At 47.1% G+C, this 26,010-nt stretch overlaps 1 protein-coding gene across 1 annotated transcript in view; it reads right to left on the reverse strand.

Moving 5' to 3' along the window:
* Positions 1-26,010, reverse strand: part of Trappc9 (trafficking protein particle complex subunit 9) — a 433,947-nt gene that overhangs the window by 315,098 nt on the left and 92,839 nt on the right. Inside the window, exons 11-15 of the mRNA XM_090339457.1 lie at positions 25,619-25,764; positions 24,012-24,097; positions 20,263-20,389; positions 16,770-16,902; positions 10,251-10,414 (exon numbers count right to left, since the gene is read on the reverse strand). Coding sequence (XP_090195583.1) covers positions 10,251-10,414; positions 16,770-16,902; positions 20,263-20,389; positions 24,012-24,097; positions 25,619-25,764 — 656 coding nt within the window. The remainder of the gene's footprint in view (positions 1-10,250; positions 10,415-16,769; positions 16,903-20,262; positions 20,390-24,011; positions 24,098-25,618; positions 25,765-26,010) is intronic.

The following is a 26,010-nucleotide window of genomic DNA, read 5'->3' on the forward strand; positions in this document are numbered from 1 at the left end:
AGTTTGCTACCATGGCTTCAGGATAGCTGTTGGCCCACTCTGAATACAACTCCTATGGGCCCTGCATCCCACTGGGCCTGAGAGGACATATGACAAACAAATTGCCACCAATCACATCCATCCAGCATCAAGTACCTGGGGGGTGGGGCGGGGAGGATCCTCCTCACCCGGGGGGGGGGGGGGACAAAAAGCCATTAAAACAGCCCTGCACCACCAAGACATGTGAAAGGGTATCAATGTATGGAAATTAATGCACCATCTACCTGGCAAATATGTAACCCTTCTATTAATTACAATAAAAAATATATGAAAAAAAAACAGTCCTGCACCAAGAAGGGCCTGCAACATAGGCTGCCCTGGCTGGTGGAAGGACCCCTGCAGCAGCAGAGTGGGGGCACCTAGCTGCCGCCCCTACCATCTCCTTACTGGAACCAATTCTCTCCACTGAATTTCTCCATCTGAATAAGGAAACGGAGAATGTGAGAGATTGAGTTGTTTGGTCATGGTCACAAACACGGGGAAAGACCTCTAGACTTACAGGATTCCAAAATCATGACGTTCACTCCCATCTCAAGACACTCATGGTATAGGTAAACTATGAAATCTTAGTCTTGAGACCCAGAAATCAACCTCCCAGGAGGTCTCTATGAGAGAAAAGAGATCCACGGGGTTTGCTAACTGCAAGAACTCAAGGCTCAACTGTGCTACAAATGTGAACTGGGTCAATGTCTCATGGCCAGAGGCAAGCCAGCCTGGGCACATCCCTGCAGAACCGGCCATGCTCCAGAGGGCACAGAGCAGACACACTATGTCCATTGCTCCTTGCTTCCTTGACAAGATGGCTGGTGAGCAGGAAGAGGTCCCGGGGATTGTAACCCTGGAGGGGTCTGAACCCGCTCACACACGGTTCACTGCACCTCACTAATGTGCTGGACACTCCACTGGCTACCTCACTTCATCTCATAACCCCTGAAACCCCTGCCGGTGCCCCATCACGTCCCACGTTTTCACCCAGCCCCATTTCCTGCCCATCTTATCCTACCTGGGCTCAGGATATCCACCTAAGATTCATAGCATCCTACTCAGGGCTTACCAACTTGACAATGCCAGGTGCTGGTACCCATGAGGCAGCAATAGGTCTCCGCAGCATTGCCCAAACTAGTTCATGCCACCTGTCCCTATAGCACCTGCTGCATGCCACCACACTGGACTCAGCACAGAGAATGTGCACTTATTGAGCAAAAAGACCAGCCTGCCCTCCTAGGGCTTGTGGTGTGACCCAGGACCAGGCTGAGCAGGGACCAGGCACGCAGACAACACAGCTGAGCATCAAGCAAGCCAAGTCTGTCTTGGGACCCTATCAGCACAACACAAACAAGTGCCCTGTGGGTAGTACCTCAGCTCAGCTCGAGGCCGGAGAGGAAGCAAGGCAAGTCAAACCTGAGCAGCTGGTCTGCACTCACTCTGGTGCTCATATGTTGGCATTCACTCAAAACTCCTCATCTGCTAGTCTGTGGTTTCTGTCCTGCCCAGATCTACAGAAGCAAGACTGAAAGTGTGCGTTGATAGTCACCCAATCTTCAATCATGTGACTGGTTTCCTGGGCTCCACTCTGCCCTGCAGTCCTGAAATTCAACCTGCCTGCTGACACCTGACTCCAAAATGAATGTGATGGCTTTCTTTCCAAAGCCACACAGGGGGCCATAATCCAGATTATACAGACAATACAGATTAATAAATTCCACTCTCTTTGCCTCCCAATCCAGCAGAGATATTCGGAATGCAATGGTATAAGAGATATCTGGCTACATAAATCAAGTAGGAAAACCAAATAACTCTGCTCCATGGAGGCAGGTCTCAAGGTCCTGGGAACACAGGCACACTGGCTCCCTTTCACACCTCTCTGCCTGCTCAACCTTCCCTAGAACTGCCAGTGTCAGCTAACACACTGAAGTCCTACAAGAGCTTTCAATCTCAAAGATGTCATTGGGAACAGGGACCAATGGCACTTGCCTATAATCCCAGCTACTCAGGAGGTTGGATCTGAGGATCATGACAGGGCACTAGCCAGCCTTGAGCAAAAGCGCTCAGGGACAGTGACTAGGCCTGGAGTTCAAGCTCCAGGACCTGCAAAAAATAAAAAAAGCAAAGGGCTGGAGTTTGGCCTAGTGGTAGAGTGCTTGCCAAGCATGCACAAAGACCCAGGTTCGATTCCTTGGTACCACATACAGAGAAAAAAGCCGGAAGTGGTGCGGAGGCTCAAGTGGTAGAGCTCTAGCCTTGAGAAAGTCCAAGGACAGTGCTCAGGCCCTGAGCTCAAGCCCAGGACTGGCAAAAATAAAAATTAAAAAAAAAATGCCATCAGGCATCTCGGAAGCAGCAGCCCAAGAGTTAGTCATTCACCACATCCCCCTGGAGCAGTGAGGGCTTGGGCACAAGCTTAGCTCCTGCTGGGCCAGCAGGCATTGGCAGAGCAGTCTGCTCCACCTCTGCCTCAATGTGCCCACTGCATCCCAGGTCCCCGCACTTTCCAAACTAGGGACTCCTATTTGTCCTTCACAGCCAGTGTTGAAGCTCCTTTCCTGGGGTGCTGGTCCCTTCCGTCTCACTCCCGGGCTCCCTCCTGCACACTCTTGCAGTCTTACCCCCGTCCACCGAAAAGTCAGCCAAGGAGAGGAGGAGGACTAGGCTCTGCCTCTGCCTCTCACCCCATGCACAGATACACACATGCTGCTGAGGGCCATCTGTCCACACCCAGCTCTCACGGAGGACTTAGTACATGGCTCGCCCTGTGCACGCTCCAGTTCCCTCATCTATGAATTGGGGTGCCATGCAGAATCAAAGTGTTAATAAAAGTCAAGTGCTCGCCTGGCCCAGCGTAAGCACTTGAGTAATGTTAGCTATTTCTCTTTTCCTGACTGGATAATCCTCACAGCCCTTCACCAGAGCTGTGTGAGGATAAAAGGACACTGCCAGGCTGTGGCACACGGCGCCTGGCACTCAGTAAATACACATTAGTGCTAGCAGCCGTCAGCAGCCTCCCCTGGCACCTGGTAGGCACTCCACAGTGTACGATGTGAAACCATCCATGCATGCCAAGACATCATTTTAGATTTATAATTAGAACAGATGGGAAAAGGCTACATCTCCAAACAACACAGAATGTAATTCTAACTGCAGAGACATTCAGAAGGAATGGTTGTCTTTGAGTCATGGAATCATAAGATAATTCAAATTATTCTGTATTCTCTGAATTTTCCACAGTGTACACTTTTACAAACAAATGAATACAAAACTGTACTAACATTCAGAAGAAGGATTGTTGGTTCAAGGCCAGCCTAGGCCAAAACCATTAGTGAAACCCAAGCTAAATAAAAAAAACCTGGGTGTGGGGCACAACCTTAATCCCAGTAATTCAGGAAGTATAGGACTGCACTTCAACTCTAGCTCTAGAAAACAGCACAATCTGAAAAGTAACTAAAGTAAAAAGGTTACATCTGTGGTTAAAATGGCACAGCACTTGCCTAACAAGTGCCAGAGCCTAAATTCAAAATTCAGTACTGAAAGGGAAAACAATAACAACAATAACAACAACAACAACAGATCATTCTAGCAACTCACACCCCATATACCTACACACAGTCCCCTAATTTACTTCCACTGACCTGGCCTCTATCTGTGTCACTGTCTCAGTCCCCAGACTCCACTCTGTTACCAGGTGAATAAACACAAAAACAGGTGACCAATTGGCTTAAAAGAATTTGATCAGAGGAAGGACGAGCGACCCCACCCTGATCAAGTAAGCTCTACCTCTCCTTCCCAAGCTCACAGGCACTGCAGGACCACTGAGAGGAAGGACAGAGAAGTCAGCCAAGGAGCACAAGACAGTAAGTACTAGTACCTCACACCACACGAGAGCTACGTTATTCCTGTGTTGTATAAGAGGCAACTAAAGCTCCAGGTAAAGCAACTTTCTCAAAGCTATCAAAAGTGAGAGGTAGATATAGAGAGTCCCTTCTTGAACACTTGTTTGTTAAACATGGCATTTGAAATATGATGTAAAAATCAGTGTTAATAAAATCTTTCAATTAAAAAAATGACACACAAAAGAAGTGAGAGGTTAAAACTGGCCAGGGAAGCTCGCTACCCCACCTACCTTCCCTGTTTTCAGCCTTGTTCCTGGTGTGTAGAGTACTTCCCAGGAAATCCTCACTAAGGTGATATAACACAATGCCTCCAAAAGAGAAGGGGGGGACGTGAAATACCCAAGCATGTGAGTCCTGGGGCCAGACAGACCTGAGCTTGAGTCTCGGCACTGCATGCCCTTGTTCTGTGAACAGGACAGTCCCTTGTCCTCCATCACCCCAATGGCTATGAGGGAATGAGACAACGTAACACCACAGCACAGCCAGCTGCACAGTGTGGCCTCACACAAGGCCTCTAGGAACTCCCTCACTGTGGTGACACCTGCTTCTTACACTCCACCCACGCAAGGAGATGTCCCCCCACCCTCTGAGCCATTTTGCTCAAGGCTAGCGCTCTACCACTTTGAGCCACCCTGGGTTTCTGGAGGTTAACTGGAAATCCTCAGATCTCAGACTCCTGAATAGTTAGGAATACAGTCACGAACCACCAGCACCTGGCTCAGGGAGCTTTTTATTTGCAAAGACAGTAGATATCCTCAGTCCAGGTACTGTCCTAGGACCTAGGGGAGAAATAAGGGTACAACCCCCACTATCAAGAGAGTAAGGGCCTAAGTGGGGGAGATGAGTGCATGGTGTGATTGTAGGAAAAACTGGGCAATGTACAGGAGTAGATTACATCCAAAAGTTCCTTAAGAATTTGTACCACAACTACAAACAGGGCAGTTTCTGTTTGAATTAATTAACTGCCCAGAAGTAAAATAGGACTTGCTGTCCTGGCAGGGCCTGGGTCTGGAGGAGACAATACCCTGTCTTAGCAGATCGCAGACATATGCCTACTACAGCAGGCGGACCAAAGCCATGATCATAGCATTATGCTTGCCTGTTTGAACTGAAAAACACAGTAGTGGGGGCAAGGGAGAAAAGCCATCCACCAAGATTTCAGCTGGGCTATGATCAGCTGCCAACCCCAACCCCAGAGGAAGATGGGAGAAAGTGGTCCAGGGTCAGGCACACGCCACTCCCCCCTTCTCTTGCTCGTCTGGAAGGATCCCACCACAACCCAGAACCATGCTGAGCTGAGCTGAGTGTGTGGACTATGCCCCTGCATCTACACAGCTGCTCTGGACTGGCCCACTACTGTCCCTACTTTGAGAAGGTGCTCAGGGCCACACAGAAGGGGTTTGCCAGGATCCAGCAATCTGCTACAAACTGCCTTTTGAATGCTTGCTTGTTGAACATATAAACAAATCTGTGGAACATAAACAACAAACCTATGAATTGTGCTCTTTCAGTAGTAAGGAGTATATGCTTTTCTCCACATTTTAATTTTTTGCATAAGCATGACACACTGCAGACAAAGGTTCCCTCTACAGGGCCAGGCACCCTAAGCTTCTTTCCTTCGTGCCTTGCTCCATTCTTTCTCATTCATGTTCCCATCAAGCTGCTCACACCAACCCTGGAGGCACTGGTGACATGGCAAGCCATGTCATCTCACAGACTTCTCTGTCTCCACCCCAGAGCTGGCTGTGCTAAATAAGAAAGCCACTAGAATCACACACAACACACACACACACACACACACACACACACACACACACACACACACACACACACACACAGAGGCATGTACACACCCCAGACTGAATGGCTCTTAGTCCTCCAGGAGCTCTGGAATCCTTACAGAGCATCACCTGCAAGTCCATTCTCTGTGGTCAGTCACATGGAGAAGAAACAACACAGGCTGAGCAGTCCAGGCTCAACACAAGCCCATGAACATGTCTGATTGCCACATAGAACTATGAGCTCCTTAGGACAATGCTTATGCATTATTCATGTGCTTGCTCAGTGACTGCTTATAAATGTAACATAAACGTCTGATTGTTGAAGAACTCAAAGCCAAGTGAGGTGAGCACTGTTGGGAGAAATGCAGCTGGCTTTGTGCAGCAGCAATGGTACAAACAATCCTACTGGAAGGGGTTGGAAAAGCCCTCAAGAGGCATCTCGGGGGGGGGGGAGGCGGGAGTTTGGCCTAGTGGTTAAAGTGCTTGCCTAGCATGCACGAAGACCCGGGTTCAATTCCTTGGTACCACATACATACAGAAAAGCCGGAAGTGGTGCTGAGGCTCAAGTGGTAGAGTGCTAGCCTTGAGAAAGTCCAAGGACAGTGCTCAAGCCCTGAGCCCAAGCCCAGGACTGGCAAAAAAAAAAAAAAAAAAAAGAGGCATCCCGGGCCTGACTGGGGGAAAAGAGTAAAGCTGGAAAAGGATGTCTAGGCATCTGGAAGTGCGCGGGAGGCCTGGATCCAACTCACCTGAGGTCCCCAGTGACCAGCACAATAGCACAGGCTGCTGAGGAGCTCGGATCCAAGGTGAGCAGAGGATGCCAGAGGACAGGAACCTCAGGTGGCAGGAGAGGGCCAAGAGCAGAGCTCCCCATGGCCTGGGCTTGCCCTATGCTTTGGTACTATGTCCTATCATGCTGAGCACTCTCTCATGAGTCCCACTCCCTAAAGCACAGCACAGTGGATACTAGCTGGTATTCATGCAAGAGAGACAGGAAAGCGACAGGGTGGCAACCAGGCAAAGGATGGCGTTCTGAAACGCTGGGATAAAGATGTCGCTCAGTGGCAGAAGACACAGGTAAGCATGTTCAAGGTCCTGAGTTTAATCCTCAGCACTGCAGATGCACAGGAAAAGGAGACTGCTGTGACAATTGAAGGAAGGCAACAAAAACAGTTTAAAAATAACAATCGTAGCAGCACCAATAACATGGGCTTACAGAAAGGACTGTTGCGTACTGAACCCCTGGTAACATCAGGGAGTGCAGTTAAGTGCGTCACATGTACCCCAAAAGTGTCAGAAAGCCATCTCTACCAGGAGGAAAAAAATCATTACAGAAGCAAGCCTTTGGGAACATAGGCTCAATGGTTTCCCCTTATTTGTCATAATTAGTACACATCTAGGACTCTCCTAGTAGAGGATTACATAAAGTCATATAGGATGAGACTAAATGAAAGGAACTCTAGGATATGGAAACAAGAGCTGTATCTTGAGTGACTGTTGTTCTTAATGTACTAGGTTATTTCTCTTCTCCTTTGTTGCCCTTTGGTTAATAATCTCATGTTGTTAATGTATCTGACTTTGTTACCTGGTATATTGTACATACGTTTATTTGTTTATTTGAAATAGGAAAGGGAAGTGGGGAAAACAAGATGATTGGGAAGGGGTGGGGGGAAATGGGGACAATAACATGAGAAGGGGTATCAATGTATGAGAAGTAATGCATCTACTATCTGGCTAATGTAACTGTAATCCTTCTATACATTACCCCGACAATAAAAAGTTAAATTAAATTAAATTAAAAAAAAAAAAGAAAGAAACAAACAAACCTTTGGTCCAAATGGCTTTGGCTACTAAGTGGCAAAGCCAGAATTCAGCCCAGGCTGGTCTGACTGGATCGCAATGCTGACTCTGGAAGCTATGCTCAGAACTGGATTGGCCCACCCTTGCTGGGAGACTTCTTGCTGCCCCAGTGCTGGCCACAGCAACCAGCTTTTGCCATCCAGGCATCGAGTGGGGCCTGGTATGGAAACCGCAGGAAGAACCAGGTAAGCGAAGTCCTTTTCCACACTCCCACAGCACTCTCACTTTGATGACATTAAGTAGAAACCACTTTCATAGGAGATTTATTTTTAAAACTTTGCCTTATGTTAAAAATAATAATTACATAAAAACAGCCCGGCAACTCAGAAACGGACCAGACAGAAAGTTAGAAACTCAGCAGGGAAGGTGACATCCATGCAGCCAGCTCATCACTGAGCCTGGCACTACAGGCCCCTGTGTGGACAGGAACAATGGGGCCTCCAGGCTTCTTCCAAGTCCTAACTTCCCTCGCTCTGAGCAGGGCTCAGGCTGACTCTGCTGTGTGGTCTCTAGTTCTGAGGACAATGCATGTTCGCTCATGTAGAGGATGGTGAATCATTCCCAAAAAGGTGTGAGAACAAACAGGAAAGGCTGAGATTGTGCCTAGGAAGTCTTAGGGAAGAAATGGAAACCATCTTCCTCAGGGAGGCCATGTACTAGCTCATTTCAAGTCAGTCTAAACAATACCAGTGCTCGGGTTTCCAGGACTGGCAATCCAGGGAAGCAAACCTATCGCTTCTCCCCACGCACTAGGTAGCAGGGCAGCACAAGGCACTCCTGAAGTGTACACATTGGTTCTGGAATCAGCTGGACTCTGTCAGTACCAGAGTCAGCTCTGTCAGCACCAGAAAACACCAAACCATCAGCTACCTCGCTCAAGACAGGTCGGCCACCCATCCCAGGGCCCAGTGCAGAGGACAATCCGTCAAGCAAAAGATGCCATGTAGGTAAGGCCTGGTGAGAAACCCAAGGTGAGGCTGAGTCAAGAAGGAGGTGTGGGCAGGACTACCCATAAGGAGTCATCCCACCTGGGTTCCATCCAGTGGCTGTGCACGCTCCACGTTTCTGCAGCATTACTTATCAGCCCTGGCTGGGGCTGAGCACATAAATGGAAAAGAGAAGTGGACTCTGGGGGTGAGGCAGGGAGGTTGGATGTGAAAGGATCTGAGAAAACTGTCTCCATAAAGAGACATCAGTAGCTCAGGTCTGTAATCCTAGCTACTCTGGAGGCTGAGATCCGAGGATTGTTGTTCAAAGGCAGCCTGACGTACATGGGGGGGTGAGGAAGAAAGGGGTATGTGCACACACGCGCACGCGCACACACACACACACACACACACGATAATGGGATTCATGGAAATTCCAGAGTAGCTTGCCACTCTTACTTATTCCATCCTCCCAAGCCACAAGCCAGATGACATATCTCATTAACCTCTTTCTATCAACAGTCCGTCTGGCCTGAGCACCTACTATGTGCCAATACCCAAAAACAGAAGAAAAAACCCAGTTGCTGCCTCTGAGACTCTCACCGTTAAGCTGGACTGCTAACAAGCAGTCACAGTTCATGGGGTGGTATGGTGGCTATTGGAACAAAGGATCCAGTGACCCAGTCCTGGGAAAGCTTCTGAGATTAGAGAAAACTTGGCTAGAACCTAAAGATAAGGACCTAAATGTAAGGACCTCCAGGATAAGGAAACAAAAGCCATATAATGAGTGATTGTTGTCCTTAATGTCCTATATTATCTCTCATCTCTTTTGCTGTTCCTTGGTTATCTCATATTGTTACAGTATTTCACCTTGTTATCTGATATATTTTCTATGTGCTGAATTGGTTATTTGAAATTGGATAGGTAAGGGGGGAAATCAAGATGAGTGGAAGGAGGGTGGGAGGGAAATGGGGACTGTGTCATGAGAAAGGGTATCAATGTTTGTGAAGTTATACACCTTCCATCTGGTGAATATAATGTAACCCTTCTATTAATCACAATAAAAAATAAAATAAAATGAGGTCACAAAAAAAAAAAAAGAAAGAAATCAAAGCTAAGGAGACAACAGAGGTAGGATCAGAAGTCAGCAAGCTTAGTTCCAGAGGGAAGAAATGGCAGGTCCTACCATTTAGAAAGGACATGGAAATGAGTTCCCAAGGACAAAGGTGAGCACAGACCAGGGGGAGACTGCAGACACAGCTGAGGGGATGGCTCTCGAGCACCACAGGCAACAGGGACAGGTGGAGAATTTCCACAGGGGAGAGGGCGTACCCCCAAAAAGAACAAGAGGTTGTCATGAAGAGTGGCCACCCCCTTACCCACTAGATTTATTTGAGGAAAGGAACAAATATTTTCCTGTTACTAAACTGCAAAAGCAAGATACACCATAAGAGAAGTGAATGATTTTCACTATATAAGTGGTCACTCTCCATCATTCAATATTAGCTTATTTGGTCAAATACCAACCCAACCAACCAGTTCATTTAAATTCAGAGTGCTAGAGGAAGGCATTTTGTCTTAGAGACATTTTGTAAACACTGCACCTGTCTTTGGTCCACTGATGGGAAAGGAAGAGGATGAATTCCAGTATCAACCAAATCTCCCAAACACTAAGACCCACTCTGAATAACCAGTGTTAGTCATTCAGTGTATGCCTCCTGCTAATAAACCACACATGCAGTCCCAATGCTACCTACCCTTGGTGGGGAGTATTTTTGATGTAACTTCCAGTTTCTCCAATGGCTCCATTCCAATATTTTCCAAGGTAATGACCAGTTGCTGGGTCTCTCCATTATAAAGCTGGACTGACACATTAGTAGCTATTTCAGCACCAGAAGATGGCTGCAATGAGTGTGCAGATCTGAAACAGTAACAACAATGATAAATGTGAGCAAGAGGAGAGAAAGAACCCAGCAGCATGCCAAGATCCTTCACATCACGTAAGAGAATGGCCACACCAATGAACTTCAGAAATATACTTTACATGTGAGGCTCAGTGCACAACATCAGAGACAAAAAGCCAATGGCCAACAGCCATCTGCCATACAGACATAGCTGGAGGGTTATAGTTATAAATCATAACCTTGCCCAGCCTCAGTTTCTCAGGCATTTGTGAAACATAAAAATACTGAGTCACCAGGCTGAAGAGAGCAAAAAAGTACAAGGTGGATTAACAATAACCCCTGAGGGTATTACTCTCATGCTCAGAACTTCCCTGGGAAAAAATCCATGGATTTAAAAGGAAAACATCTATGATCCATTCCTACTAATACCATGAGAACAAGGACCAAAAAACAATATTGAAAGTATATGCAAGTATATTCCATCCCCAAGGTATAAACCATGAGCAATGCCCATCAACTCCCAACATGACAGGGCAGTGGGTTCCATCCTCGTGTGATTCTTCCCTGCAGGACTGAGCCAGGGAGCCAGCAGTGTGGACTGTACATCCCAACACTGGCGACCCCTGAGCCTGCTGTACCAATGCCCTGCATCTGCGAGCTTTGCTCAAGTTCACTGGACCCATATCCTAACTACCCAGGCAGCAGACAGACTTCCTGTAAGGAGGCACTGTACCACAGGAAAGGGCTCTTGAACGCTGTCAAGACAAAAGCTAGCTGGCAAGGAAGACAGGCATGCAAGGTTGGAAAGGTTATGAGGAGGCCTGGCCATAAAAGAAAGGGTGGGTGAACTTGAAGAGGCCAGTCAAGATTCACCTAAGAGGAAGTGGTGCTGTGGCTCAAGTGGCAGAGCGCTGGCCTTGAGCTGAAGAGCTCAGGGATAGCGCCCAGGCCCAGAGTTCAAGCCTCACAACTGACCAAGAAAAAGATTTGCCTAAAACTCTACAGCCTCCCTCTTTACACTGCCAGCCACAGTTTCCTGGATGGATATGAGCTAACGTATTATACTTAATAAAACTGTAAATGAACCAGGAGATCAACTAAGAATCTCAAGCAATAGCCTCAAAGCGACCCACGTTTTTTAGCTCTCCCCTGGGGAAAGCACACTGGCTCACAGTTTCTTTTATAACACTGGAGAGCTTCATATATAGCTGTTTGGAACACAGGACAGTGAAGAATGTTCCATATAATAACTGCTTCATACCTCTGGTTTCTAGGGTCAATGCTTAAAACAAGACCTGACCATGCCACTCCCATGGTGGGGCCTGCTTCCAGGGCTTAGTAGGAGACTCTGATAGTCAACCCAGATTTTCAGAAACTAAGAGTGTGAATGATCTGGGTGAATTCCTCTACATCCAGAACTGAACGATCTGTCAAGATGCCAAGACCCTCTGAGGGAAGAAGGGAAGGACAAAGAAAAGAAGAGATGAAGAGAGGGAGGGAAGGGAAAAGAATGACAAAGCAGCGCATAGGAAATAAAGCTGTAGGGCCTGGGCCTACCCCTGGCCCAGCGTCTGTGAGCAGAGAAGCTTGGCTGAAAGTGGAGCTGGCATTGTGCTAGGCACTCAAGACACAAAGCACACCTCAGGTGTAGATAAATGCAGGTGAAATCAATGAATCACTCATTACAGATGACATTCCTTTAAATAATCATCACTTTTAGGGCAATTGTTCCCATGGGGTGCTCTTCGCAGTCCTTGGCCTGGGAACTAACAGGCCTTGGTTCTCCCCTCAGGTTCCACTCTCTGCCCTGTGCTCAGAGCTCCCTCAGATAGCTGAGTGACACCACGGAGCACACATGCTCGCATCCAAGACCATCATAAGACAGTAAAAAGTAGAGGCAGTGGGCAGACACTATCTCTGGAAACTGTTCTCAAAACAGGAGGAAAAAGAGGGGCACAGTGATAGCCAGTATCTGGCTCTTTGCTTGGTACAGTCTTCCTGACAGGGAAGATGACACAGCCTGTCCCAACAAGCTCTTCCCTCCTGGTGAGGCCCTTCTACCAAGCACACTTTCTCCACAGCCTCCCGCCCAACACACTCACATGCTCCCTTGGCATTCCCGGCTGAAGGCTTGCCTCAGTGTAGCAGGCACAGCCCTGTCACATTTCTAACCAGCTCTCTCTCCTACCTCTCCTTGAGTTTTTCTTCAGGTTGTCAGTGCTCTGAAAAAGACCCAGGAGTTGAAGACTTACACTTGCAGCCCAGGGCAATAGACAATGGCAGGCAAGAGGCCTGATCAGACATCTGCGGACTTCACTGCTCAACCCCAGGAAGAAACAAAGACAAGAATACTCCCTGAAGCTACTCAGACTCACCTACAATGTACATCCTGCCATGATGTGTCTACACAGCCTAACTGAAGTATAATTACACGCCACTAAAGTTTACTTTACTTCAGGTAGGCAGTCAATTTTTAGCAAATTTACAGAGGAGTGCAGCCATCACTGAGAACCAACTGCAATGTGTTTCCATCGCTCCAGAGAGATACCGGGGCCCTTGTAGTGGAATACCTGCTTCTCCCCAGAAACTGCGGTTCTTTTTTCTTTTCTGCATATTTTCCTTTTTGGTTATTTCAAACAACATAAACTAGATACCATGGGGCCTTTTGCATCTGGCTCCTTTCCCTTACCGTCAAGGGAGAGGCCACTTACACTGAAACATGAAACATGCATGAAGAGTTCCCCCATTTCTCTCCCTCCCTCCCACCGTCCCCCCCCCTCTCTCTCTCTCACTGAGGAGTGCATTCCACTGTACAAATGAGCCTCCTTCACTCATCAGCTTTTCCACTCTTGACTACCAGGAAAAGTGCTACTGTAAATTCATGTGTAAGACTCCATGTCCATATACAACTACATAGGAAGGAATACCTTGCAGTAGAATTGCTATGTCATACTGCAAGTTTATATTTAATTTTTTGAGGCTTCCCAAGTGTCTTTGTGTCGGTGTTCCACTTTATATTCTTGTGGTACTGCACAAGGGTCCAGGCTCTTGCACTACCTCCCCTGTTTTCTAGTGACAGTCGCCCCCATGGGTGTGAGTTGGAATCTCACGTGGTGCCAGCCCAGATATTCAGGCTGTTTATTAAGTATTTGTGCATATCTGGTGGTGACATAGCTACACAAATCTCCTGCCAATTTTTAATTAGGTTGTTTGTCTTCTTACTACTGAGTTCCAGAGTTCTTTGTATCAGCTATATGATTTGCAGACACTCTCTGCCAACCTGTGTGCTGTCCTTTCATTTCCTTAATGGTGTCTTTGGAAGCATCGATGGTTTTTAATTTTGATGGCAGCCAGTTTACCAAGTTTTTCTTTTGTGGATCCTGCTGCTGTTGCTATCTTAATCCAAGGTCATGTACACTCTCTCCTGTTTTCTTTCCTTTCAAAAAAGAATTTATTCTACTGTTGGGGTGATGTACAGAGGGGTTACAGTTACATGCATCAGGTAGTGGGTACATTACTGCTTGGACACTGTTACTCCTTCCCATGTTTTTCTTCCATTTTTCTTTCCCCCATCTCCTCCCACTCATCTTGTTTTCCCCTTACCTTCCCATTTTCAAATACACAAACATATACACAATATACCAGGTACCAAAGTCAGATACAGTAACAACATGAGATAAACCTTAAGGGAAAAAAGAAAAAAGAAATAGCTTCATATAGTACTTTAAGAACAATAATCACAAAGATAAACCTCTTCTTTCCATATCCTACAGTTCATTTTGCTTTAGCTTCATCCTTTACGGACATATGTACATGGCTTTTAACCTATATGATCCTCTGTTAGGAGAATCCTAAACATTACAAATTGTTACAAATGAGTGAAACCATGAGGTCTACGTTTCTTTGGATCTGGCTGAATTCACTTAATATGTTTTTTTTTTCCAAATCTTTCCATTTCCTCACAAATGGGGCAATGTCATTCTTTTTGATGGCAGCATAGAATTCCATGGTATAAATATACCACATCTTCATGAGCCACTCATTTACTGAGGGGCATCTGGGTTGGTTCCATATCTTAGCTACGGTGAATAATGCTGCAAAGAACATCACTGTGCTAGTAATGCTAGTAGCTTTAGTACAGCCTTGTTTCTATATATTTGGGTAGATGCCCAGATGTGGGATTGCTAGGTTATAGAGGAGTTCTCTGTGTTTAGTCTTTAGAGGAACTTCCATACTGCTTTCTTTCTTTCCAGAGTTTTGTTCTTTTGGTCTTACAATCAGGTCTATGGCCCCTCATGAATTCTTTTTTTTTTTTTCTTCATTTCTAAACTGCAGGATGCTTACTCCTCCCTGTGCTCCAGGCCAGACAGCTGCTGCCACCCCTCTCCAGCCCATCACTGTTGATGTTGCCTCCTGGAAGAACCTGCCTAAAGCCCCTGTGCTGTGCAGAACACATGAGACCTGTCACAGTCCCTATTCAGGTCAAGACACCGTGGGGATGCTTGTCCGTCTCATCACCTACAGGACCTGACAAGAGGACAGCTCAGGACCGTGAAACTCACTGTCACAGCGAATCCTCAGCAAGGCCCTGGCAAGCAGGAGGGGCCAGTAAGCACACAAACAGCTTCAAGAACAGTCCCCAAAATAGGCCCAAGATACACTACAAAAATGGTCTTCTTCTAAAGAGCAAAGACTGAAAAAAATTTCAAAGTCCAAACACATGGAAATAAAAGACAGTACATTATCAAGATACCTTTATGATATTCATTTTTAAATCAATTCAACTAATTTTTAAGAATTTATAGCCAGGTGCTAGTGGCTCATACCTTTAATCCCCCCTACTCATGAGGCTGAGATCTGAGGATTGTGGTTTAAAGCCAGCCTAGGCAGGAAAGTCCATGAGACTCTTACCTCCAATAAACTACACAGAAAAAGCTAGAAGTGGAGATGTGGCTTCAGTGGTACAGCAAGCTAGCCTTGAGCACAAAGAAGCTCAGAGACAGAGCTCAAGCTCTGAGTTCAAGCCCAAGGACTAGGTAAAAAAAAAAATTATAAAAGTAGAAAGTTGTGGCTATTAAATCCAAAGAATACAAGAGCGAGGACTCAATAACTGCATACCCAAAGCTATGGACATGATAATGGAAATATAAACATAACTATATAGACATAAAAACCTGTGACTCTATAGACATAATGTTTTATTTCATAAATTAATATGTTTCTATGACATACAAACCCTTAGCCTAATTTGATTAAGTTCTAAATACTAAGTCCCAGTGATGGTAAATAGAGATTCCCTCCTTGAACACTTGTATGTTAAACTTGTCATTTAAAATTTGATGTAAAAATCAACGTTAATAAATTCTTTTTAAAAAAAAAGTAGAAAGAAAAATTTGTTATCTGGTTAGACAAAAAGTAATCAATGATGAGGCCCAGAGTTTGGCCTAGTGGTAAGAGTGCTTGCCTAGCATGCATGTAGTTCAGAATTCAACTCCTCAATACCACATACATAGAGAAAAGCCAGAAGTGGTGGTGTGGCTCAAGTGGTAGGGCTCTAGCCTTGAGAAAGCCCAAGGGCAGTGCTGAGGACTGGCACAAAAAAAAATAATAATCAACAAACTTATGTATGATATAGTACAAGCTCATATATCTACACATACCAAAAAAATACAAAGATGTACTTTTTAAACAACAACAACAGAACTGTGCCAGAATACCACAAAGCACAAAGTAGGCTGGGACTGCCTGAGATTCGCTCTCCTTTCTTCTTCATGCTTTCCTATAATACTAAACTGCCAAAAGAAAGAACAAGCCTTTTTCTTTTTAATCCAAGTTGTTTTTGTTTTTGTTTTTTTTTTGTTGGTCATGGAGCTTGAACTCTGGGCCTGGCTGCTGTCCCTGAGCTCTTCAGCTCAAGGTTAATGCTCTACAATTGAGCCATAGCACCACTTCCTGTTTTCTGATGGTTAATTGGAGACAGGAGTCTCATGAACTTTTGTGCTTAGGCTGGCTTTGAACCATGATCCTCAGATCTCAGTCTCCTGAGTAACTAGGATTACAGACATGAGACACCAGCGCCCAGTAAACTAAGTTTTTCTTAAATGTCCTAAAACCTTGTTTTTCTAAAGAATTAGGATTCCAACAGCTAACTTCACATATGTTCTGATAACAGAGACTTCATCTTTGTTCCAATTCATTTTCAGCAGAGCATATTAACTCTTGGTTATCATAAAGAAATGCTCCAGCCATATTCTGGTGAGGAGAATGTCAGAGTAATTCTGACTACTTGTGCTATTTTTTTTAATGTATAAGTGAAAAGTACCAGAGCCAATCCTCACCAACAATTAGCCCTGTGTTTCCCAGGAGCCCTACCTGGGCAGAGACGTGCTGATCTGCAGTCTTGGCAAAGCAGGGATGACCTCCACAGAGGAGCCACTGGTTTTGACCCCTGGGAGGTTATCCAGCAGACAGTCGCTGAAGACACCAAAGACCGTGGTATGGTAGCCTGCAACACAAAGCAACATACATCCTGGCAAGGCAAGAACACATGAATCCCTGATGCCTGGCCCATCACCCGCTGGTTTCCATCAAGTGGTGCCCTAGACCCCAAACACCTCAGTATCCTCATACCAAATGGAGTAGTAATATCTCCTGTACCCTGAGATGCAAATGAAGGGTATGTGAGAAGGGCCTTGCAAATACATGCCACACACAGCTTAGTCTCTTACTGATTTGCATTTCAGATTTTATACATCTCTAAAAAGAGAAGGTTCGTTAATAGTCCTTTGGGGACATAATGAGACAGTGAGTATTTGAAAAATGCTTCAAAACCTTCTGTTGAAAGAGGAAAGTTCAAGGGCCAATTACTATTATTGGAACTGCTATGTGACGTAGCAAATCTGCTGTATGTGGACAAGAACTATAACTTAAGATCAGCAAATTTCCCATGCCAAGAAAAAAAAAAGTCTACTTAGATAAGCACTTGAAATTATTTAAGTAAAGCTTTAAAATGGCTTTTAAAATTTCAAGAGATAATTATTATGAACAACATTTGCTGTATAATGAAATTAAACAATATTCAGTGGTTAGCTGCCTAGGGTGATAACTTTTCTATACCCTGTGGAACTCGTACCCCAAAAAGGGAACAAAGCCAGTGGTCTCCACAAGGGCAGAGCTGGCCCTGTGAGCAGCTGGCTAGCGGGGCCACACCGGGCTCTGTCCTCACCCCATGCAACTTCTTCCTCTTCTTGTTGGTCATGGGGCTTGAACTCTGGACCTGAGTGCCGTCCCTCAGCTCTTCAGCTTATGGTTATCACTCTACCACTTTGAACCACCACACCACTTCTGGTTTTCTGGTGGCTAATTGTAGATAAAAGTCTCACAAACTTTCCTGCCCAGACTGTCTTTGAACCATGATCCTCGGGTCTCAGCCTCCTGAGTGGCTAGGATGACAGGCCTGGTGCACACAGCTTTTTTTTTTTTTTATGGAAAACATCTTCCTCCCCAGAAGCCCCCCCAATACCTCTGACTCTGTCAATGAAAACCATAATACAGTATGTGGTTTATCTGCTAAGCAACCTGTATTTTACAATCCTAAACTGAGTTAAGGGCTGAATCAGGTGATAAACTCTAGGTGCTGAGATGAAAAGGCCTTTTCACCCAGCAGATCTGCCCTGCATCTTTGGTAAGATGTGGACCTCTCTGGTCAGCATGGAGAGTTATCGAGGTCTGCTCCCACTGGCTGATGACACAGTGGGCCCTGCCCTACCCTGGATCCACCCTTCAAGCATACCTCTCCTTCACCACCTCCCCACCACCTTTCCTTCACCTGTCCCTATCCGGTTGCCTGGGATGTTGCAAAGGAAACATCTGGCCAGTTTACCTCTGTTCAAATTGGTCCAAAGGACCAACAGGGTCCTTCAGTGTCAATCCCAAGCCCCCTACACCCCCAGAACCTCCTGCCTTCCAGCTCTATCGCTACCTTCGCTACCCTGGACCTCCTGTCCTTCCCCTCGTTCCCATACCCAGTGTTCTGGGTACTGGAGTACTTGCTGCACTACATCTGCCCTACAATTAGGCCAGTTTCACTCACCCAATAGGGGCACGCTCCCCAGACAGCCCAGGCATACTCAAGACTGTACATGCTAGATTGTGGCCAGGTTGTACACTCTGCTCAGCATAAAAGGCAAGGCTACAAGGCACAGGCCAGCACCGTGAGAAGGAAGACATTCAAAGGATCATGGGAAAAAGCAGAAGGGACCCAGTCAGCATGCACAAGCTGAGGAAGGCACCCACGCTGAGAACTGGAGATGGCACAAGTGCCTGGGAGCGGGCACTCCGACAGAACTGCAGGGACGTGCCGGCTGGCAGGAGCTATGTGAGACCCCAGTGCAACTGAGGAGTGGAGAAGGGCCATGGGCCACACAGGTCTCAAGTAGAAATACATCCAGACACATGCTCCCGCATGGAGAGGGACCTATTGTGAGCCGGCCTGGAGGTGAGAAGATCAGTCCCAACCTGAGACAGACCCTGAAAGTCAGAACACCCAAAAGAGAAATGAAAAAAAAAATGGCTCCAAGAAGACTTTGAGCACCTGGCTTGTGCTGACACCTTCACTGAGATAAGGACCTCCAGAAGCGGAGACATTCCTAGGAAGAGGAAACCGTGTGAGCTGGCAAGACATGACACATGTGAAGTGCCACAGGACATCAAGGAGAGGCTGAACACCTGAATGTGCAGGTCCTTGAAAGGAAGCTGACCCTAGGGCCAGCAGCATGGGGGAACATGAGGGAAGGACATCCACAGGGTGGCCGAGATCATCTGCAATCATGTGTTGAGAAAGAAGATAAGAGGGAGAGAAGAAAAGAGAAGGGAAGAAGCAGGGGGAAAGGGGAAGATACAGAGAGGGAGGAAAGAAAGGAACTGAAATCCAAGGAGTTCCTGCAGGAAGGGTAGGCTACAAGATAAGGGACTGCAGAAGAGGGGCCAAGCAAGCACTGAGGTCAAGGGAAAGGAAAGGGAAACAAAACAAAGCAGGCCGAGCCTAGTGGCTCACACCTGTAATCCTAGCTTCTCAGGAAACTGAGATCTGAAGATCACAGTTCAAAGCCAGTCTGGGCACAAAAGTCTTTGTGCCCAATTAACCATCAGAAAACAAGAAGTGATGCTGTGGCTCAAGAGGTAGTGTGGTAGCCTTAAGCTAAAGAGCTCAGGGACAGCGCCCACGCCTAGAGTTCAACCAATTTAAAAAAAAAAAAAGCGCGCACACACACACACACCCAGAAAAGCAGCAAGCAGCCAGGCACCAGTGGTTCACACGTATAACCCTAAGCCACTCAAGAGATTCAGCTCTGAGGACCGGGTTTCAAAGCCAGCCCAGGTAGGGATGTCTGGGAGACCACTATCTCCAATTAGCCACCAGAAAGGCCAGAAGGGGAGCTAGGGCTCAAGTGGTAGAGCATTAACTTCAGGGACTGAGTTCAAGCTTTGAGACCAGCATATTTAGTCAGAAATTTCCTGCCACTGACCCAGGCAGCAGGATCTTGGGTGAAGTGGTAAGAGCCGCAGACACGTTAGGATCACACAGAGGCAGAGATGGGGTCTGGGGTGTGCACACACTTCCCTGGGGCAGCATTAGGAACCCATGGCATTGGGCAGGGTCTGCTTGCTGGGCTGCTTTAAGACATCCTGAAAAGCAGTGCAGACAGGAGAGGAGCACAGGGCATGTCCCTCCCGCTATAGGAGCCAGGCAGGAGCCAATGCTTCACACATCATCCCCAAACCTGGCATCTTTTCACTACCTTTCCATTGCTCAGGACAGGTGACCAGCTCTAGGCCTGAGGGTGGCAATACAAGCATTCCTTACCATTCACAGTAATGGTTCCTGTTGTCTGAGGAACCCCAACGAGGGTCACGGGGTATAGACCAGATTCTGCCGGGAGAGAAAGTGCTGCGGGGAGAGACTCGAACTCCACTCCACTGGTGAGAAGGCCCTAAAGAAAGCAAAGGCACATCAGGAGGCCGCTTGCCCAAGCCCATCCTAAAGACCACTTCCACACAAACCTCGGCACATCACTAATAGCATGCCCACCAGAGCAGTGGACACGAGCAGGGTAATGGTGTTACAAAAACCCACAGGAAACTTTAGATGCATGGCAATATATGATTGCCACAAGATAATGTGGGTACCCAGGAGAGCACAGTGACAGGGAAATCCTATCTCGTGCCATCCCCAGTGGTTGTGCTTTTTTTATTTGCTTTGTTTCATTGTTTTGCCAAAAGGTTAATGTGAACCCAAAGAAAAAAGTATTTTCATCATGAACAAAAGAAAAAAGTAACACATGGGGCCAGGAGTTTGGCCTAGTGGTTAAAGTGCTTGCCTAGCATGCATGAAGACCCGGGTTCGATTCCTCAGTACCACCTACATAGAAAAAAGCCGGAAGTGGTGCTGAGGCTCAAGTGGTAGAGCTCTAGCCTTGAGAAAGTCCAAGGACAGTGCTCAGGCCCTGAGCTCAAGCCCAGGACTGGCCAAAAAAAAAAAAAGTAACACAAAATATGGACGCTCATCTATTAATATCCCTCCAGTGCTCCTAAGAATTATCAGTTAATTACTGACAGGCCCTAAGCCTGCCAGACAAAGCCTCCAAGAGGCAGCAACATGCAATAGATCAGGGACATTAGCTCTTGGACTTCTCAACATTGTGGCAGAGGTCCAGCCAGTGCAATATCACAAGGAAAAGAAAGAAAAGGCATCACATACACAGGTAGTCAATCACAAAAAGCAAAGCTTTCGGCTGGGTGCCAGTGGCTCATACCTGTAATCCTAGCTTCTCAAGAGGTTGAGAACTAAGGATCAATGTTCAAAGCCAGCCAGGGCACAAAAGTCTGTGAGCCTCTTATCTCCAGTTAACGATTAGAAATCCGGAAGTGGCACCGTGGCTCAAAGTGGTGGAGCACTAACCTTGAGCAGAAGAGCTCAGAGAGAGCAGCACCCAGGCCCAAAGTTAAGCCCCATGACCAATAGGGAAAAAAAAAAAAGCAGAGCTTTCAGGAATGGGAGAGCGCTAGCATACACAGGTCTTAATTGCCATCTCCAGTACTGAAGGGGAAAAAAAAAAAAAGCTAGGAGCATATTAGCACAGAAAGCCCCAGGAACACTGAGATTTGAACAAGTACATTTAACAAAATGACAAGGTCAAGGAGGGAAAATAAATAAATAAATAAATAAATAAATAAATAAATAAATAAAATGGCAAAGAGACTTCTATAATGTGGCCATGAACAATTTTTAGAAAGTAAAATGATTACAGGCTCACACCTGTAATCTTTGCTCCTTAGGAGGCTGAGATCTAAGGATCGTGGTTCAAAGCCAGCCTGAGCACTAAAAAGTCTGTGAGACTCTCATCTCTCATTAACCACCAGAAAAACAGACCAGAAGTGATACTGTGGCTCAAACGGTAGGGCGGCAGCCTTGAGCTAAAGAGCTCAGGGACAGTGCTCAGGCCCCACAAAACTGACCCCCAAAAAAATCATTAACAAGAAATCAAAACTATTACTATCTTGGAATAGCGAGTGAAGTATAGGATTTTAGAACAGCTAGAGAAGAGATGGCTGAGACGAATTGCAGAAAGCCCCTGTAACCAAGGAGAGACCGACTCTCCTGAGAGGATGGGTTTGCTGCGGTGTGGCAGACACCAAATTGCAGGATCCTCCTCTGGAGTGTGCTGCACCGTGAGCCCAAGTTCTCTGGAAGGAGGGAGGCAGGCTGCGGCTAGAGGTGACAGTGTGAACACAGGACTCAGAAACATGCAGAAACAGGCGTGTGCACCCGTGTACATGTGTGCCTGTGCAGAGGCTGTGTGTGAACACAAGTGGAAGCGCATCCAAGCACATGCACATCTTTCTCTTCTCTGTCCTCAATGAACACCCAGAAGCAAGGGCACTGTGGCATCAGGGAGGCTCTAGGCCAGATTTTGAGCAAAGCTGTAAAACAGCCCACATGCAGATGGATACCCAAGGCAAGGGTGGAAACAGAAAGCCCAACCAGATGACCCCCATAGGCACTTATTTCTTTTTAAATGACCTGAAGCAACATGACCAACTGTCACGATTTATTAAATGGGGATGGTGGACATACATTTAAAATAGTTCACAATTCAGTCTTTCAATTTTTTTACCATGATTTGTTGAATAGCAAGTAGAGCTTTTTATCTTATTCTTCCCCTGATACTTTAACCTCCACTCAACTACTCTATCCCTGTCTAGACCAGGAGGAATGTCATGGGAGAGTCATAAGAGCCATGCTCTAAGCCAACCTGTCCTCAGCCACCAGCAGGAGAACACAGCGGTGAGCGTGAGGCCACAGAGTTACGTGAGACAGTTTCTCACAGAATGCCATCAGTCCAGTCTCAGCAGGGTTCTAGTGGTTCACACTTGTAAGCTGAGCTATGAGGACCACAGTTTGAAGCCAATCTGGACAAAAAAATTCTGAGCCTCTTATTTCCATTAAACCATCCCAAAGCCAAAAGTAGAGCCCTAGCCTCGAGCAAAACGAACCTCAGGGATTATGCCCAGGCCCTGAGTCCAAGCTCTAGGGCTGGCACTAAATAAAGAAAACCCAGTCTGACCCCTAGGAAACGTCCCCAGCCTTCCAGGACAGGCACACATCTCCCCCATCCAGGTCCTGCCAGGCCCGCTGGTGGTGGGGGTTCAGTACAGCACCTACATGAACACTCTGCTTTTCACGCAGCACCAATCAAATGTCGTAAAGAACACCAGCTGCAGCCACACAACACATCCTGTGCATATATGCACGGTCACGTGGCCAGGGAATGGAATCCACCTAGGGAGTCTGGGCATAGGGGCCTGGCCCTGAAACAGTGCTAGGAGCTTGAGGAAGCCCCTTTCCCAGACCATGGAACCACATGAGCTGCGCTGAGGACATAACTTCCCAGGGGATGACACCCTCCACAGCACGTGGGGGCCACAAGCCCGAGCCACTTTGCAGCACTACTGTGACAGCTTCAGCTTTCACCCCATAGCTTCTTCTGCCCTTGAGCATTCCCAGCAAGCCATCTCGTGGTGCCACAATAATGTTAGTACCATTAAGCAACAGGCACAGTGTAGACTGTAACCTGTGCTCATCTCACACAGACTTCAAATCCTACAATCATCTAAACGCACTGGTATGCAAAGCAGACATTTCCCTGTGGGTTGAAATATCTGTTGAGTGCCAAGCATAAAAAAAGACACAGCCATGAGGAAACACGATCTTCACTCACAAGCAGCACATCGTCTTTAACAAACCGGAAGAGAAAATGAGCATACACCACAGGATGTGTGTGGCAGACAGCAAGTAATAGTTATCAGCCAGGTACCAGCTGCTGAGGAGGCTGAGATCCAGAGGACCGAAGTTCAGTGCTAACCTGGGCATCTCCAAACTCCATCTCCAAAATAGCCAGCAAAAGCAGGACTAGAGATGTGACTGAAGTAGTAGGGCCCAGGGTTCAAAAACCCTAATACTTGAGGGGAAAAAAGGGGGGGAGGGAAGTAAACATAACAGTAAATAGGTGCTTTCAGCCCAGAAATGCCAAACGACCGGCGGTGCCTACCTACCATGCTCTCCACCCGGAGCTCGAAGGGCATCGGGTTGCACACCATCAGCTGGACTTCACATACGTCTCCTTGAACCCACTGGAAATCTACAGGGCACACAGGAACACACGTCAGCAGCAGCACCTGCCTTCTCAGAGGGCACCTATTCACCCTCCCGAGGCCCGTGTGCCCAGCAGCAGTGGCACCAAGGTCATCGTGGCCATCGCCAGACGCAGTGAACGGTGCTCCCGCTGGGCTGGGCAGGCTGACTTCACCCCACATCACACCCACACATTCACAAAGCTTATGCTGATCCGGACAGCGTTGGTGCAGTGGCCACCCTGCAGCACACAGGCCCGCAGGACTGGCGGAGGACTATGGAGCCCCTGCCAGCAACACAGCACAACTTCCCTGTGCCCCTTGGATGGAAAGAAGGCGGCTTCTCATGGCCCCATCCACTCCCCAAACTCTGAAATGGCCCCAGTCCCCAAGTCCCAGGGTGATAAAGCACATGTTGACTCAGTGACTCTGTGTCACAACAAGAAAGGACTATGAAGAATAAAGGTGCCACTGGTTGGCTGTGAGTTACTCAAAAGATAGGTTTTTAGACAGATGCCAGTAGCTCACACCTGTAATCCTACCTACTTAGGAGGTTAACATCTGAGGATCATGGTTCAAAGTCAACCTCAGCAGGAAAGTCCATGTCACTCCTATCTCCAATTAACAACAAAAAGCCAAAAGTGGAGCTGTAGCTCAAGTAATAGAGTACTAGTTTTCAGCCCCCACTTATGCCCCCGCAAAATGCACTAAGGAATGGTGGCTAGGTCTAAGATCAAGAGCCAGTACTGGCACAAATACACAAAGGTAGATCTTTTTATTTCCATCCAGGCACTGGTGGCTCACATTATCTAATCCTAGCTGTGTGCAAGGCTAAGATCTAAAATATCATGTTTCCAAGCCAGCCCAGACAGGAAAATCTGTGAGATTCTATCTCTGATTAACCAGCATAAAGCTGAACTGGAGATATGGCATAAGTGGTAGAACAGCTGCTGTGAGCAATCAAACCCAGCAGTAGCACAAGACCCTGAAGTTTAGGCCCCAGTATCAGCACTCATGTCGTGTATGCACATGCATGGGTGTGTGTGTGCACACGCAGGTATGTACACGCACACGCGCACACATGCACACTCTGCAGATTTTCCCAGTGAGGCCTGCTGGACAGTGAGCCCAAGGTGGGAGCTATAAGGGCATGGGGAAGGGTGGCCTGGAGTGCTGTCCACAGTCCTGGCTGCCAGCTAGCAAGAGAATAAGACCCTGAGTTAGGCAATGCAAGTTCATGAAGGAAGCCCAAGCTGAAGGGCTTTGAAACAGATCTTCTCCTCAGATGAGGGTTCAGCAGACACCCAGATTTCAGTCTGCAACCCCCCCCCCAGGCCATAGGCCTAGTCAAAATGCCTAACCTATACCCCCACAGTGAAAAATATATTTACAGCATTTTGAGCCATGAAGTTCTCCGACATTTTTACAAAGCCACTGAACACTAGTAGAGCTTTTGGGGAGGCAGGGCCTGGGCACCCCAGAATGGATGGCACTGGAGTGGGAAGGTACCGCTGGGTAAATGGAGCTACCTATTTTCTTGTCACGCTCCTCTCCACGGTTGTGGGCGATGATTGGTGAATAGATGAAGGGACTCTTGCTGGACACATTCTGACCAAGCAAGCTCTTTATTTTCTGCGGCCGGAGGCTGGCAGGCAGGCTCAGCAGCTTCACGTGCCTAGTGATGCAAAGAACACAGATGTATCACAGCCCTGTTAACTTGCTTTGTGGACACATGCTCCATCCCTCTGTGGAAGAAAAACAGCCGATCGACGCAACGAGAAGATAAACTGAACTCCACAAGGCAGGGCAGCCAAATGCAGCACACATATTCTGGGCTAGCCCAGGCTCAGGGAGCAACTGCATCCCCCTATGGCACCACACACTGGCTCCAGGATGGTCTGTAGTCAGAGGGCCAGGTTGG

This window comes from Megascapheus bottae, chromosome 9, assembly GCF_031878675.1.
Source record: "Megascapheus bottae isolate mThoBot1 chromosome 9, mThoBot2.hap1, whole genome shotgun sequence".
In the NCBI taxonomy this organism is placed as follows: domain Eukaryota; kingdom Metazoa; phylum Chordata; class Mammalia; order Rodentia; family Geomyidae; genus Megascapheus; species Megascapheus bottae.